The sequence below is a fragment of the Canis aureus genome, chromosome 18, assembly GCF_053574225.1.
Source record: "Canis aureus isolate CA01 chromosome 18, VMU_Caureus_v.1.0, whole genome shotgun sequence".
Taxonomy (NCBI): domain Eukaryota; kingdom Metazoa; phylum Chordata; class Mammalia; order Carnivora; family Canidae; genus Canis; species Canis aureus.
This window is the reverse complement of record NC_135628.1, coordinates 1,841,343-1,855,637: the sequence shown is the minus strand read 5'-3', so window position 1 is coordinate 1,855,637 and position 14,295 is coordinate 1,841,343. Positions and strand designations below refer to the sequence as shown.

General features: G+C 46.8%; 1 protein-coding gene across 2 annotated transcripts in view; it reads left to right on the top strand.

The window, feature by feature from the left end:
* The window catches only part of CPED1 (cadherin like and PC-esterase domain containing 1), a 262,754-nt gene that overhangs the window by 14,784 nt on the left and 233,675 nt on the right, over positions 1–14,295 (top strand). For both annotated transcript variants that reach the window (XM_077855991.1, XM_077855990.1), the window contains exon 2: positions 11,563–11,746. Coding sequence is in view for 1 of the 2 variants with exons in the window: in XM_077855990.1 (XP_077712116.1) it covers positions 11,563–11,746 (184 nt within the window). In the remaining variant the exon portion in view is untranslated. The remainder of the gene's footprint in view (positions 1–11,562; positions 11,747–14,295) is intronic.

The following is a 14,295-nucleotide window of genomic DNA, read 5'->3' as shown; positions in this document are numbered from 1 at the left end:
GCCTGGCCCCATGAGCTGAGCGAGTGGATGAATGTGGTCTAGTGTCATTCAGGCTGTGTCCAGTGCAGGCCTTCCCACCGTGGCTCGTGGTCCTTATATTTTTCTTTTGTACTTTCAGTTGATTTTTAAAGTCTGGCCTCCCAGATAGACCATCCAGGTCTGTCTTCCTCAATCTATAAGATGCCCTCACTTTCCTAAAAAGACCAAAGCAATCTGTTACGTTAGAAGAGATGGTTTCTTCTTTAGGTCTGGCCTATGAGACCCTCTCCTGGACGCTTTAAGAATAAGCTGGACCTCTAGGAAGGGAAGTCAAATTTCTGGCCAGTCACAGAAGAAAGCCAAATGCTATCCTGCCACATAATCCATCCCCTAAGGGAAGAACTACAGAGTTTAGGGACCTGAAAATGTGATCGTCGTATTAGATGATGTCTTATTGTTTCCTCTAGAGATAGTGCTTATTTTGTGGTATTACTAGATACCGTCATTTCCTGCCAATTTTTGATTTTTAAAGCAGAAAGTTGGCCTCAAATACTTAAGCATTCTAGAGTGAGCGTGTCATTTGGAAGGCCCTAAAGTCGATTTTGAAGGGACCGTGCGAGATTGTGTTATGATGTGTTGGTGTAAGGGTGCAGCATGCGGCAACGCGAGCCGGATCGGGGTTGACTGGATGGAGGCTTCCGGAGGGGATGCCTGGGAAAGAGGTTCTTAGGACTCATCAGGTGTTACCCCGGGTAGCCCCCACGGAGAGCCAAGGCTGTATGTTAGTAGTGGCCCGTGGGCTGAAGGGACGAGATGAGGACACCACGGGGCGCGCACCACCCCAGGGGTTGGAGCAAGCAGACAGCTTGAGCGCCGAGGCGTAAATGTGTGCTTGAAGGAAACTGCGTATAAATTTGGTTGAAGGCAGGATGTTTTTGTCGTTTGAGCCGCGTGTGGTGCCTGAATACTTAACACTTGCTCCTCCATTCATCTTGACGGTTTGTCTTCCAGGTGGGTAGGCCGAGGCAGGGTTTCCCTGGGCTCCCGAGGTACGGGCCTCCATCCCGTGGCCTTCCACGCAGACAAGAGCCGCAGCTGACCTTTGCTGCAGGGGCACCTGCCCACAGCAGGTTGGGCTTCCATCCTTAACCATCTGTGCGGCTCACGGAGACGCTGGATTTCGGGGGAGACCCTGGACGAGTGGGCTGCCGCAGGGGTGTGAGGGCTGAGGCGGAAAGACGGGAGCCAGAGATTCTGCGTGCTGGGGCTGGCAGCATCAGGCGCTTACCCGAGGTGGGCTTAGCCACCTGTCCTCTCCTGGGGGGTCTGATATGGCGACTGGGCAGACAGTGGGTGGAGAACCTCATCCCCAACCTGGTGCCTCAACTCTACCCTTACATCTGCCAGACGTTTTTGTTTTTTTGTTTTTTTTTTTCAAGGCTGGACTCTGTGCAGAGGGGGGTCATGTTCACTCTGGTGCTGAAAGAGATTCTAGGCTCTTCAAGGGCTTTTTGTATCCTGATGGTGAATGTATTTACAGAACGTTCTAACAACATATAAAATTAAATTACGGGCAGCCCTGGTGGCGCAGCGGTTTAGTGCCGCCTGCAGCCCAGGGCGTGATCCTGGAGACCCTGGATCGAGTCCCACGTCGGGCTCCCTGCATGGAGCCTGCTTCTCCCTCTGCCTGGGTCTCTGCCTCTCTTTCTCTCCCTGCATCTCTACGAATAAATAAATAAAATCTTTAAAAATAAATAAATTAATTAAATTAAATTAAATCACATTTAGTCGTTCAGTTAACTTACTGCCTAATTCTTGTCTGGCACCCAAGTCTAAGCAGTGTGCCCGTTGTCCACATGACGGCAATGGCCGGGTATATTCTTTTCATGATACACTTGCTCTAGCACTCAACTTTTGTAAAAGAAGAACAGCAGAGATGATGATGGATTATGCTTAGACGTGTTAAGGCCCCTGATCTAGAAGCACCACCTTATCCTATTCCGCTGGTAATTTGCCAGAAGCCCTTTGAAACCACGTAATTGGGATTTTTAAGGTTTTTATCTCATGATCTTCATTACACAAAGAGGCCATAAGACCGATGGGGCTCTGATGTCATGGTGACCTACGTCCGTAAACGCCTCAAGGTTAGGAAGCCAAAATGCTAAGGACAACCGATCCCACACACAAGCAACAACAACAACAAAACAAAACAAAAAAACCCACCAAGCTGTAGCCAATCAAATAATTTCCACTCTTTGCTCCCACACTTTCTCTACCTAGTTCTTGCCCCTGGCTCCTCTGGGCAGAGTGTTCCTAACCACTTGGGGTTTGGGGCTGCCCGATTGGAGTGGACTTTTGCTCACGTGAGCTCTTAAAATGTCGAATGTGCCTCAGTTTACCTTTTAACGATTTAAAATATTTTAATCCGTCAAGAGGTTCTTTCATGCAATGACTTCTTTAAGAGATATTTAATGCGCCCTCTCTTTATGAGGACTGTATATTTTTGGCTGCCCTTGTCTTCCCTGACTCTCCCCCATCCTTACACTAGCATGAAAAGTAAGAGGAAATACTGGTGCTTCTTCACAGATGAAGAAATCAAAGTCCATCGAGTGGCGCTTCCGTGGCATCAGCAGACAGTGAATGGAGGGTGGGGAGGGGAGGGGACACCCAGGGGTCAGGAGGCCTGGGGCTGGAAGGCAGGACTCGAACCCCCACTGGTCTCCGGCACCCGCACAAGTGTTGGGTGGACGGTTCGGTGCTTAGGTAGCGACGCTGCCGGGGGCCCTGTTCTTCCCCGCGGTCACGTTGCTTCTGCAGGGCCTCGCTATTTTAAGACCGAACTGCTGAATTCGCTCGTTGTTTGGGCCTGGGGGGACAGAGACTTGCTATTATTTTAACATTTTTCAAAAGAACAAGGGCTCCCCTTGTTTTCTGCTTGGGTTTCCCGAGTGCGGTCGTCGGTTTTATCCTCTCTTCCCGTCGGGCGGCCTGCAGCGACTGCGGGGCTGCGAGTGGGGCTCGTGGGGCTCGGGAGCATTGCCCCCCAACCTGCGGCCGGGATCGGGGCCCGGGGGGAGTAGCCTCCTGCTCTTCAGCTCCCCGGGCTTGTCTGATTAAGGGGAGACTGGGGGTGCAGAAGGAAGGGGAAGGGACAGCAGGGCCCGGGGCCGTGGTTCGTATTTGATCCCACGTCGGGAGCAAGTCGGAGGCACCCGAGGACAGAGCAGGGCAACAGCGACAGGTGCTCCCCGCTGACCTCGGGGCGCTGTGCTCCTCCCGGGGCCCCCCGGCCGCCCCAGGTTTGCAGGACCCCAGCTGGGCCTCGCTCTGTGAAGTTACAGCCCCGGAGCCCGCGGCCGGTGCATGTCACGGCGGGGCCCGCGGCCCGGGGAGAGCTGCCACAACGCTGGGGGGCCGGGGGTGGCTGCCGGGCCGCACGGGCACAGTGGCGGCAGGGACATGGCGGGGTGGCCCGGGCCCGGGGTCCCCTCTCCCCGTGACACAAGCCCTGGCCTGTGCGCCCGGCTGGGGGCCGCCCTTCGGTGGCATGGGTGCGGTGCGGCCTCTCCTGGCCACCAGGCACCGTGATGCCCCCACCCCTGACCTGCGATGGCAGAGGTCCCAGCGGGCGGAGGCCACGCGACCCTACCGTCCCCGTCTGCCCTGCTCTGCTTTCCCATCTCCTGTCTGCGCCTCTTCCCACTCAGGCCGCAGGCCCCTGGCCACTTGCTTGGAATCCCTTCACGCCAAGGCCCTTCTTCGGGAAGGCCTTCGCCCTCGTACCTCACCTCCCTCGCTTGCACACGCCGTGACCTGGCTGCCCTGTGGCCGCTTCTCCTGGCTCTTTCTGCCCCAAACCAGGCCCCACCCTGCGGTGCTTAACCCCCGCCCCACCCGGGCACCTCTGATGCTCCCCCGTGTGATTAGGGGCCTTCGCAGCACAGGGCCCAGGCCTCCCCTATGGCTTGACCGCCCAGGTCATGGAATACTTACACTTAAAAAAAAAAAAACTTTTCTGTATTATGGGAATGACGTCATAAAGTTCTTAGGAAATCTTTGCGATGTAGGAAGTAAGGGTCTGGCCTTCCGGAATTCCATCAGGATGCCCATCCCTCTCCAGAAAACAAAATAAAACAGGAAAACGCTCTCCGGGTTCCCCGCTTTGTGCCTTCCCTGCTGCGGCTTTTAGTAAAGGGCATCGACGTCCCTCGAGGGTGTACGTAGGTAGAGAGACCAGCGGGAAGTCAACCAACTCTCCAATTCTCTACTACTCATGAGGTTTTGGTTTCCTACTAGTTACTTAAGAACACACCGAGTAGAGTTGTATTACCTTCGCCCTCCCCCTCCTTGCGGGTCATTTCTTACTGCCCGCCTGACCGTATTTACCGCCCACGGCACCTGTGGCGCTGACCTGCAGGAACTTGCTCTTGCAACTTCTCTGCTCATCTTTTCTCTCCCTCTGAGGATTTTCTTTCTTCCCTCATTTTCTTTCACGCACAACATTCATAACACATGCAAGTGACAGCATCTAGAAGAGCTCCGGGATCATCCTTTAGCACTTCACCCAGACCAGAGATCTGTATCTCCACCGGAACTCACCTTGAGTTAGATTTCCTTCGTTGTTTCTTGCTCTTCCTGCTAAAAAGTGAGCTCAGCGGGGCATAGAGTCCTGCCAGGGCTCTTCAGAGCCCAGCCCCGTGCCTGTCCTGTAGGAAGTGTTCAACAATCTCAAGTAGGTGAGTGAGTGAATGAGTAAACATAGAGAACGAGCCAAACGGGAGGGCATCTGAAGGACCCAGGAGGAGAAAAGGGGGATGAGGTTCTCAGGGATTTGAGGGTAGACATCGGGAGGAGGTTTGTTGGGGATGATGTGGAATCTGGAGAATAAACCCAGAGTGATTAGCTATGGAGAAGAGGAGAGGACAGGTTTCCTCTACGGCAGCCAGCAGGAAAGAGGAAACGTTAGTTGTGCCGATAGGCGACCGGTTTGCCAAAACAGAGGCCGTGTAGCTTGTTTCCTTCTATTAGTGCTGATTTCCTCTGTGAATGGGAGGCAGTGATCTGTAGAAATAAGAAGGTAGCTAGAGACCGGGAACGTTGGTCACTATGGAGTATGAGAGAGAGGGAAGCATGGCGGATGGTCTGGGGACCCCCAAGACCCAATTGGTTTTGCCAACCAGAATCTGTCCAACCAACCAGGCACTTTGCTTCAGTGGCTCCCAGCAACCCAGCCCAGGGGCAGGACATGGGATCTATGGGCGTCAGGTTCCGCAGCCCCCCAGTCCTCCCTACTTACCTGGCTTCTCATTATTCATTGTGCCTAGTTGTTTGCGTCTTGATGGACTGTCAGCTCTGCGGGGCAGAGACCCGTCTGTCTTGTTAACCGCTGGGTCCCCAGCTCTTCCATGCCTGAAGCTTTACCGTGTGAATGTGGTGCAAGTGCAGTGGAGCAAGGGAATCTAATATACTGGGTAGGGAGTGATTGGAGTGTTGGACCATGGAATCTGAACTGCTGAGCAAGAAGGTAAAAAAGAGGCTCTCAGAAAGTTGGCATGAGGAGGAAAAGCCAGTGGTTGGAGAACTGACGTGTTAGGAAGAAACGAGAAGAGATGGAAACATGCAAATGCGATCAGACAATGGAAAAAATCTCATTTTATAATTTTGGAGGGGGGGCGTTTGGGGGACCACAAAGTGCAAGATGTGGTCATTGGAGGGGGTGGTTGTAGGGAAGCGGAGGAGAGAGAGTCAGGAGGGATGAAAAAGTCGTAGATATTTTATGGCTTGAGATGCAAATGTCAAAGCTTCCACTGAGATTTTCTAGTGGATGTTTTCACTTGATGGTGAGTAAAATGATCGAACCTATGATTACAAACAATGAATGTGTACTTTGCATTCATGCGCTCATTCGTTTGCTCACTCATTCATCCATTCCCTCTTACTCCGACCAGCGTAGACACATCTAGGCCTTCATGAAGCGTACAAGCTCGTGTGAGAGGCGGACATTAAACAAGTCAACATATAACTATAAATCGTGAAGAACGCCAACGGGAAAGATAGATGGAGAAACAGGCGATGATGGGTTGTAGGAATAGCTACGTAAGTCGCTGCCACCTCATCAAAGCTATATTGGGAATACAGTTTTTTATGTTGAAACTTGATTGCTTTAGTTTCTCTGTTGATGCTTAAAACTTGCGCAGAGGCACAGGTGAGCAAACGTGCCTTTCATGGGATGTTCGTGGGACAGGCAGGAGCCCCGAGGTGCCGTTTGGGAGTGAAATCAAGATTGTGCTCGTTGTCATGGAGTAGGTCTGAGAAGTGCGTGTTCCCTCCCTGATGGACTTGAGAGCCAGTTGAGTCAGTTGTGAGATAAAGATAGAGGTTAACTAAAGATTCATTTAGGTGAGGAACATTCTCGGGCTCTGCTTGCATACCCATGAGACCTGTGGTCTGTGTCCTACAATTATAAATACTTTTTCAGTGGGAAATGTGTAGGGTATGCATCCAGGAAAACTCAATTTTATTTCTTGAATTCTCTAAAATAAGTGTAAATTTCACCAATGGGTAAAAAATCCCTATTATATTCTTATAACAGAAAAATTAAAACATAATTCACTATGATGGACTCGGCAATATTTCTAAAATGTCAAAGATCTAAACCACAGGGCAATTTGAGTTTTAGTTATATATAACACACAACCAAGGTCTACCATATGATTTGTATTTGGGCATCAAAAGGTGTCATGAATACATGGCTACTTTAATAAATCTAGAAAAAACGTTCCTGCTATGTGAAAAAAAATTATTTTTCATCCCTACTATTTTTAAAAAGCTCTATTTCTTGCTTTTGTGGTGAGTCTTAGTGAAGTTTTTTTAATACTATAAGTAATTGAGAAATACAAGACTTTTATAATATAGGTCTTTATTTGATTTTTTTTACTACAAATTCATTACTTTTCTCAAACATTTAATCCTATTTTTGTCATTCTTGCTCCTATTTGAAATTCTGCTGAGATAAGTTTCTTAATCCAAATGTTCACCACTTTCTGTTCCCAATCTTCCATGGTAGTATTTATAACTAAGACATACATATCGAAAAAAAATGTTTGTGTTCATTCATTCAAGGAATATTTATTATGTGCCCCTTACGTGCCCAGTAATATTCTAAGGTTAGGGAAACAAAAGTGAACAAAAGAGACAAAATACATGGTTTCATTTACCCCCTTTTATGGTGTAGAGAGACAATAAACATAATCTAGAAATAATTATATTTTTTCATTAAAAGGTGACAAGTCATATGGAGAAAAACATATATCAAGATATATGGAAACATAGTTTATTGCAGAAATGCTTTTTATGACAGAGGTCAAACTATAGTAATTGTAAAGCTTATAGGATTTAAAAAAATATTTGTTTAGAGAGAGAGAGAATGCAGGGAGGAGGAGTAGAGGGGTTGGGAGAAAGTCCCAAGAAGACTCCATGCTGAGCACAGAACCCGGTGCAGGGATCGATCTTACAACCCTGAGGTCAGGCCTGAGTTGACACTAAGAGCCAGACACTGAACCGACTGCGCTACCCCGGGGCCCCTAATGCTTATAGAACCCGTAATGGAAGCGCAAAGTTATAATATGTTATTATTCAATTTTATTAATAATTGCCATCATTTATTATTGGGGCACTGCGTTGGACACTTTTGTATAGCAAATTAATTTAATTCCCCACCTAACTTCAGGTTACAACAAGGTAGAGTTTGTTACTTCAACCATACGTATGAGAAAACTCTGACGCAGAGAGAGAACACAACTCTCCCCTGGACAAAGCAAGCAAGTGGCAGAGGCAGAATTCAAATCCCGATTTCTGGTCCCTGGGCCTCTGTTCTTCCTCCGTGTGGCTGCACCTAATGCTTCAGCTTGTTTATTTCGGCGCTCTGTCCTTTGCTTTAGCTAACGTGGCATAAAGGTCTCAGACTTTGAAGTCTTTCCAATTAAAATAATGTGTTCATGTTTTTTTTAAGATGTATTTATTATATAGAGAGAAAACGGGAGAGACAGAGACAGAGGGCAAATGGCGGGGGCAGAGGGAGAGGGCGGGAATCTCAAGCAGATGAGTAGGGAGCCTGATGTGGGGCTCCATCTCATGACCCTGAGATCACGACCTGAGCCGAAATCAAGAGTCAGTTAAGCATCCAGGTCGTGAGATCGAACCTTGTGTTGGGCTCCGTGCTGAGCATGGTCTGGAAAACCCCCCCCCCCCCATCTCTCTCTCTCTCTCTTTGCTCCTCCCTCATATGTCAAATAAAAAAAAAAATAAAATGTTTTAAAAAATTAAAATAACTTTGATGTAGTCTGGCAACGTGATTTCCAAGGGACGATTTTTCAGGTCCATCTAGAAGAAGGGAGAGAGGATTAACACCCAGTAACGCTCATTCTTTCCCAAGGTCTTCTCAGTGGGGCTGTGAGTCTCGAGTTGTAGACTTGGCCAGGTTGAACCCTTCCACTAAAAATATATCTTCAAAATTGTAGGGGTAATCAAGAGCTCTCATTTCCCAGAGCGCCGCTCCTGGCATTTGGGGATCCTGCATGTGTTAGTGTGGTTGACATAATTATTCATGTAGTTTTTATTTCACGTATGTGGTGTGTGCACCTGTTGTTAAACCAGTCAAAAGTGTTCTTGCCCCTTGGTATTGGGCCATTTTGCTGATACAGTGAGTTATAAATATGACAAGGACAGGAGCAGTTTGTATTACAGGATAACATGACATAATTTGACTGACAAGCTCACTTCCCATTATTCTCTGTAGCCTGAGATGCGAGTTAAAATGTCAGTCTGTTATAAAGGTTATTATAAAATATGGCAGTAATTATACTTTATTTACCATAAGGTCCATGTCCGCTACACTGCCGAGAGCTACGTTGCTCTTGCTTAAACTGACCCTGGCCGGGGGGAAGGGGGGGATGGATTTTTCAAAATAGTAATAACATCAAGTTTGAAAATACACTCTCCCCGTGTGAAATCACTGCTATCCTGAGCCAGCTGTAATAGAGAGGAGCATCCTGTGATTACGAAAGAAAATAATGTGAGAAGGGAGTTCTGGGCACTGTGCATTTTGCCTGAGTGACACCGATATATTTGGAAGCATCTGTCTTCCCCTTGCACCTCCATGCATGTTTGTTTGTTTTGGCCTCCTGTGGGCCAGCGGTGCCCTCTGACTCCTGCGTACAAAGGCCCCACCTGTTCTGGCTTCAAATACTCCTTCTTCCGAAATTTACCATGACAAGCAATGATATTAGCTGAGGAATCATGTCCCAGTTAGCAGTTGAATTTTTGAGTTTAAATAGTTTCATTATCAATCAATAAATAGCTTTGTTATCAATAAAACACAGCATCCTTTAAGAAGGGAAGATACTTAATTAATCATGCTTGTCCGAAGTACCACGCAGGGGAGGTGCGATTAGCTCGTGTTCTATTCCTTTCTATTAAGTCCACCACATGCGTGTTAAACACCTGTGTCACCACATGCCAGGCAGGGCTCAGGCTCAGAAGCAGTTTTTCTGACTCTTTGCTCTTCATGTTATTACTTAAAAACCACATATATAGGGGTGCCAGGGTGGCTCCACCAGCTAAGCGTTTAACTCGTGGTTTCAGCTCAGCTCGTGATCTCAGGGTCCTGAGATCCAACCCCGGGTTGGGCTCCCTGCTCAGCGGGGCATCTGCTTGAGCTTCGCTCCCTCCGCCCCTGCCCCATTTGTGTGTGTGCTGTCGCTCTCAGATAAATAAATGAATCTTAAAAAAAAAAAACCCACATGCATATTATTTCCCATATACCAGGCACAGTCCTAAGCCCATCACAGACATGAACTCTTTAGTCTTCTCTGCACCCTAAGGAGGAAAGTATCAGCCAAGGTCACACAAAGAGCGCTGGTAGACCCTGGGGGATTCGAGCCCAGCAGGCTCTCCAGAGTTTGTGTTCTCCTACCGTCACTCGCTTTGTCTGTTCATTCGCAGATGGCAATAGTTTGTGTGCAGTGACAGATGGGATACGGTTCCTGCCCTCAGAGAGTTTGTAGTCTAAGTCTATACCTTCTTTCTCTCCACACATATCATCAAAGATATCAAAGCTCTTGATCAAAGATCGTCAAAGATCTTGATGGGGCACCCGGACTCCTTAATTTAGTGGGTATTTTCATTCATCGAACATGTGCTGTGTGTACGTGTACACTGCCTGTTACGGAGCTCGCATCGGGCAGACATGCACTCTTCCTCTCTCGGAAGTGCCAAGGGAAGGGTGTATTTCAGGGAAAACTTTCCCAAAGAGGTGACGTTTGATTTGGAGCTAGCCAGATGGACGAATGGAGAGGGGGGAAGGAATTTTAGGTTGAAGGCACATTGGTGGGCGAATGAAAGAACAGGGTGGGGTCAGGAATGGAGAGCATTAAGAATGTGCTATGACCAGAGAAGAAAGACAAGGGTTAAGTCTGAATAGCCTTGTGTTCCTTGATGAAGATTGGGAATGGAGTCTAGGGGTCGTGGGAAGTCAGGAAGACATTCAAGTAGTGAAAAGACATGGTTCCCTATGTTTTAGATCCACAGAGTGGACACTTTGACTCAGAGGTGCCCTGTGAGTAACTTGGATCCCAGTTTTGTTTTGTTTTTTTTTTACCTCTTCTCCCTCATCATCCTCCCCCAACTCCTTTGTCTCCTTTTCTTCGGCCCCTCCAAGTCTTTGCTGTCACCCTGATACCATCACTCCTTCCAGTAACAACAACAAAAAAAATTATCTACTTTATCAAGGTTTATTCTCAAGTTTTTAGGAAAATTCCCAATGTCTGCCATTATGCCTTATGATGAACTCAGATTTCAGCATTGTTTCTACTTGCCAGTTGGGAAATTCCTTTTTGTTAGTGGAATTTCAAACATCCTTGTGAGAAAGAAGAGTATTTATTTGGAGGATCAATAAGCTATGGAAGGAAGAACCTGAAATTACGATGTCCCCCTTCTGGGGCAGGGTCCGCCCTGCCACACTGAGCCGGGTGCCAGTTTTGGTGCATTTTTCTTGAGGGATGCAGCAGCATTGTCCATCTCCAGGGAGCTCTGAGAGTGCTTCTCAGCTCTCCCCATTCCTCAACATGTCCTGCCAGCACAAAATCCATCCTCTCTGCATCCATTTCCTCTCCTGTGTTTACCTAAAAAGCACTGTGAAAGGTAATGCAGCTGGAAGTATTTTATAGAAGCACAATGCAGATGAAAGGCGTTGCTATTAATTTATATTTTCAGCTAGGGTTGAGCTCTGTATTTCAGCGTAACAGTATTCCCCCAGGAGCTCTATATTTTAACGGCCTAAAATTCTCATCTCTCTATAATAGTGAGAAAAATTCAATTCACCTTCACTTCTTGCATACGAGGTCACCTTTGTCCTTGCCAGCCTTTCAGGGGATCTGTCTTTCATTTCCAGAGACACTGACAGGACAGCTTTTTGAATGGCCCTTGATTTGCATTAATGATGTCCTTCAAGGGAAGCGTGCAACTTCTTCCTCTTGAATTTTTATGCCTCCTTTCTGTCTCTCTCTCTTTTTTTTTTTTTTGTAGATCCAGAAGTCAATAGAGACACACTTTGGCGGCCATGACCGAAGGGCCCTACTCTACAGGCCTTCTTCCTTCAGTGAAACCGAGCTTCGGCTCCACCAGCACATTCTCACTCAGCATCGCTACACGGTTGTCATCGCTGAAGAAAGGCTCGAGGCTGGCCTTGGGCCGAGGCTGCTAGAAAAAGGTCAGAATAAGAAGCAAACACCAAAGTTGCTTGATGTATAATGTTAAACAATTTCCAGAACGTGCCACATTCTTTCCCTCAAGAAATCTACACAAGCAAATCTGTATCCATGACCAACTTTCCTGCGTCAAAGAAAACTTGGCTCCTTTTTTACTTCCTCTCAATTTTTCTTCAGCTATATTTCTTTGTTCCTGAAATTATTTTGTTTATATTTTTGTAGCATTTTGGAGTTGCATAGTTCATATTTAAATGCCACATAAAAAATGTTTATGTTTATGAGCCTGAATACATGTCTGCCCAGCACCAAACTGCTCCATATTTTAAGAAAATTGCCACTTCATCTGACTGCAAGTAGAATGTGCTGGAAATTGTTTCGAGAAGCCAGCTTAAATGTGATTCACAGATTGGCTCTAAAATGCGAGAGAAGCATGGATATTTATCACACACACTATTACTAGTCAAGTACTTTTATTTCTATCATTTGGAGTGAGAAATAAAAGACAAGTTTTTAAACAAGGTATTTGAAAAGAAAGTTGAGTAGATGATGAGGGTCAGAAAGGGCAGTAGCAGTAACAGCTAACATTTCCTGAGCAACTCACCATGTGACAGATACACTCCACCTTGCTCAAAACAGGACGAAATCAGAGAGGAAGCCAAACCATGAGAGACTCTTAATCATAGGAGACAAACCGAGGGTCCCTGGAGGCGCGGGGGTGGGGGACGGGGTAACTGGGTGATGGGCATGAAGGAGGGCACGGGATGTAATGAGCTTTGGGCGTCGTATAAGACTGGTGAATCACCGCCCTCTACCTCTGAAGCCAGGAATACACTGCATGTTAATTAAGTGAATGTAAATAAAATCAGAAAAATAATTTTTTTAAAAGTGCTTCCATATGCCGATGAATCAGTGAGGTTGGGGGAACAGTTAGCCACAATCCCCCTTCACCTTGTTCCCCTTATCACACTGGCTGTAAAGTTATAAGCTACTTAGCACAGTTTTGGGAGGACAGGGCCCAGAAAGTACACTTCAATGCAAAGAAAGGTCCTAAAAAGGTGCAGAGTATGGGCCATCAGGACAGGTCTTCAGGAATGCCATTCGCTGATCCCTATCCCCTAGGAGTAGTATGGGAATCTGCCCTGGGCTCCTGGAAGCCCAGGAGAAAAACAAAAAGGAAAGGGAAAACTCTAGAATATCAAAGGGGGCTGAAAAGGAATTTTATGGACTTCATTGTGGTTGGTCCTATGAGGAAGGACGGATTGAGAGTTCTAGAAGATCCACCAATGATATTGTCAGGAAACCATTCATAGTGTTAGGGAAAGATATAAAACGTGTGGTCTCCCTCCCATCCCATTTTAGCCCCTCCCTGAGGTAGCTGATGGTATAACCCCGCCTGCACCCGGTGAGCTGTGCGCCTAAAGTCGTGCAAAACAGCAGCCGGGGTGACCCACCACTACCCGGGAAGCTGCTGCTCTCCCTCCCCGGAGCTGCGCCTGACCGCGGAGGGGCTCAGGAGGGGCTCTACGGCCTTCGGTGCCTCTGAGCTTCAATTTGGTTTCCATTTTCAACTTCGTCCAGTTGCAATTTAGAAGGACTGTGGCTGCTCTCTCCCTTCATGTCCTTGGGTCAGTTTCACAAGAAAAAGGAGGATGACTCTGCTGCTCCCAAATACCAAGGAAGTGCGAAGACAGCCTGGGGGCAGGAAAATCTGGCGGCCAAATTAGATACCGAGATGGTGTCACCACCTGTGTCAGTGTAAATGCTGATTTGGCTCTCCTACCCCACATTCCCTCAGCTTGCAAAACATCCACTTCCTAATTCTTTCTTGGTTTCTTTGACTCAGGCTAATAAGATATTATTCCTGGGGAAGGCCTCAAGAAAGGGTAGCAATTTCACTAGAATGGAAAACGGACTTTTGGTTTTTCATCTCATTTTGTAGTTTTCGTTGTGAGGGAAACCTCAAATACCTGAAATTAAAAAAAGTTCTGTGACCATAATCTAACATTTCCTGGATTTTCTAACATATAGGGAAAAAAAATCACATTTTTATTGCAGCTTATTTTCCATGGCCACAGATTTAATCTATACGTTATGTTTGAATTGAGGCACCCGCTGTGAAAATATTTTCTAAAGATTTGATTCATTTTTCTTTAGTTTCACATGTTCACCTCATGCTTATTTTACTATATGTACAGCAGCAGAAAGTATGATGCTGTATTTGCACATTTAAACTTAATTTTTCCATCTTGAGCATCTTGGGGGACATGGAAGCAATTCAGAATAATCTGGAGACTCAGCCCTCCTATCTTTATCATTGAAGTTTCTGCTCTTGGCAGAACTGAAATTTGAAACCATGACATCAAAAATAAAATAGGTACTAAGTGCCCAGCCAGGTACAGATATGACACATCTGTAAAATACACGCTTGGTCGTAGGAAAATAAATATTAAAAAAACCCTTCCCTATCCTACCTGTTTTTCCTTCTTTTCTCTCCTCTTCTGATTTGAGCCCATTCACCTCTGCTGGCCTCTTTCTGTGCCAGTGTTTGAAG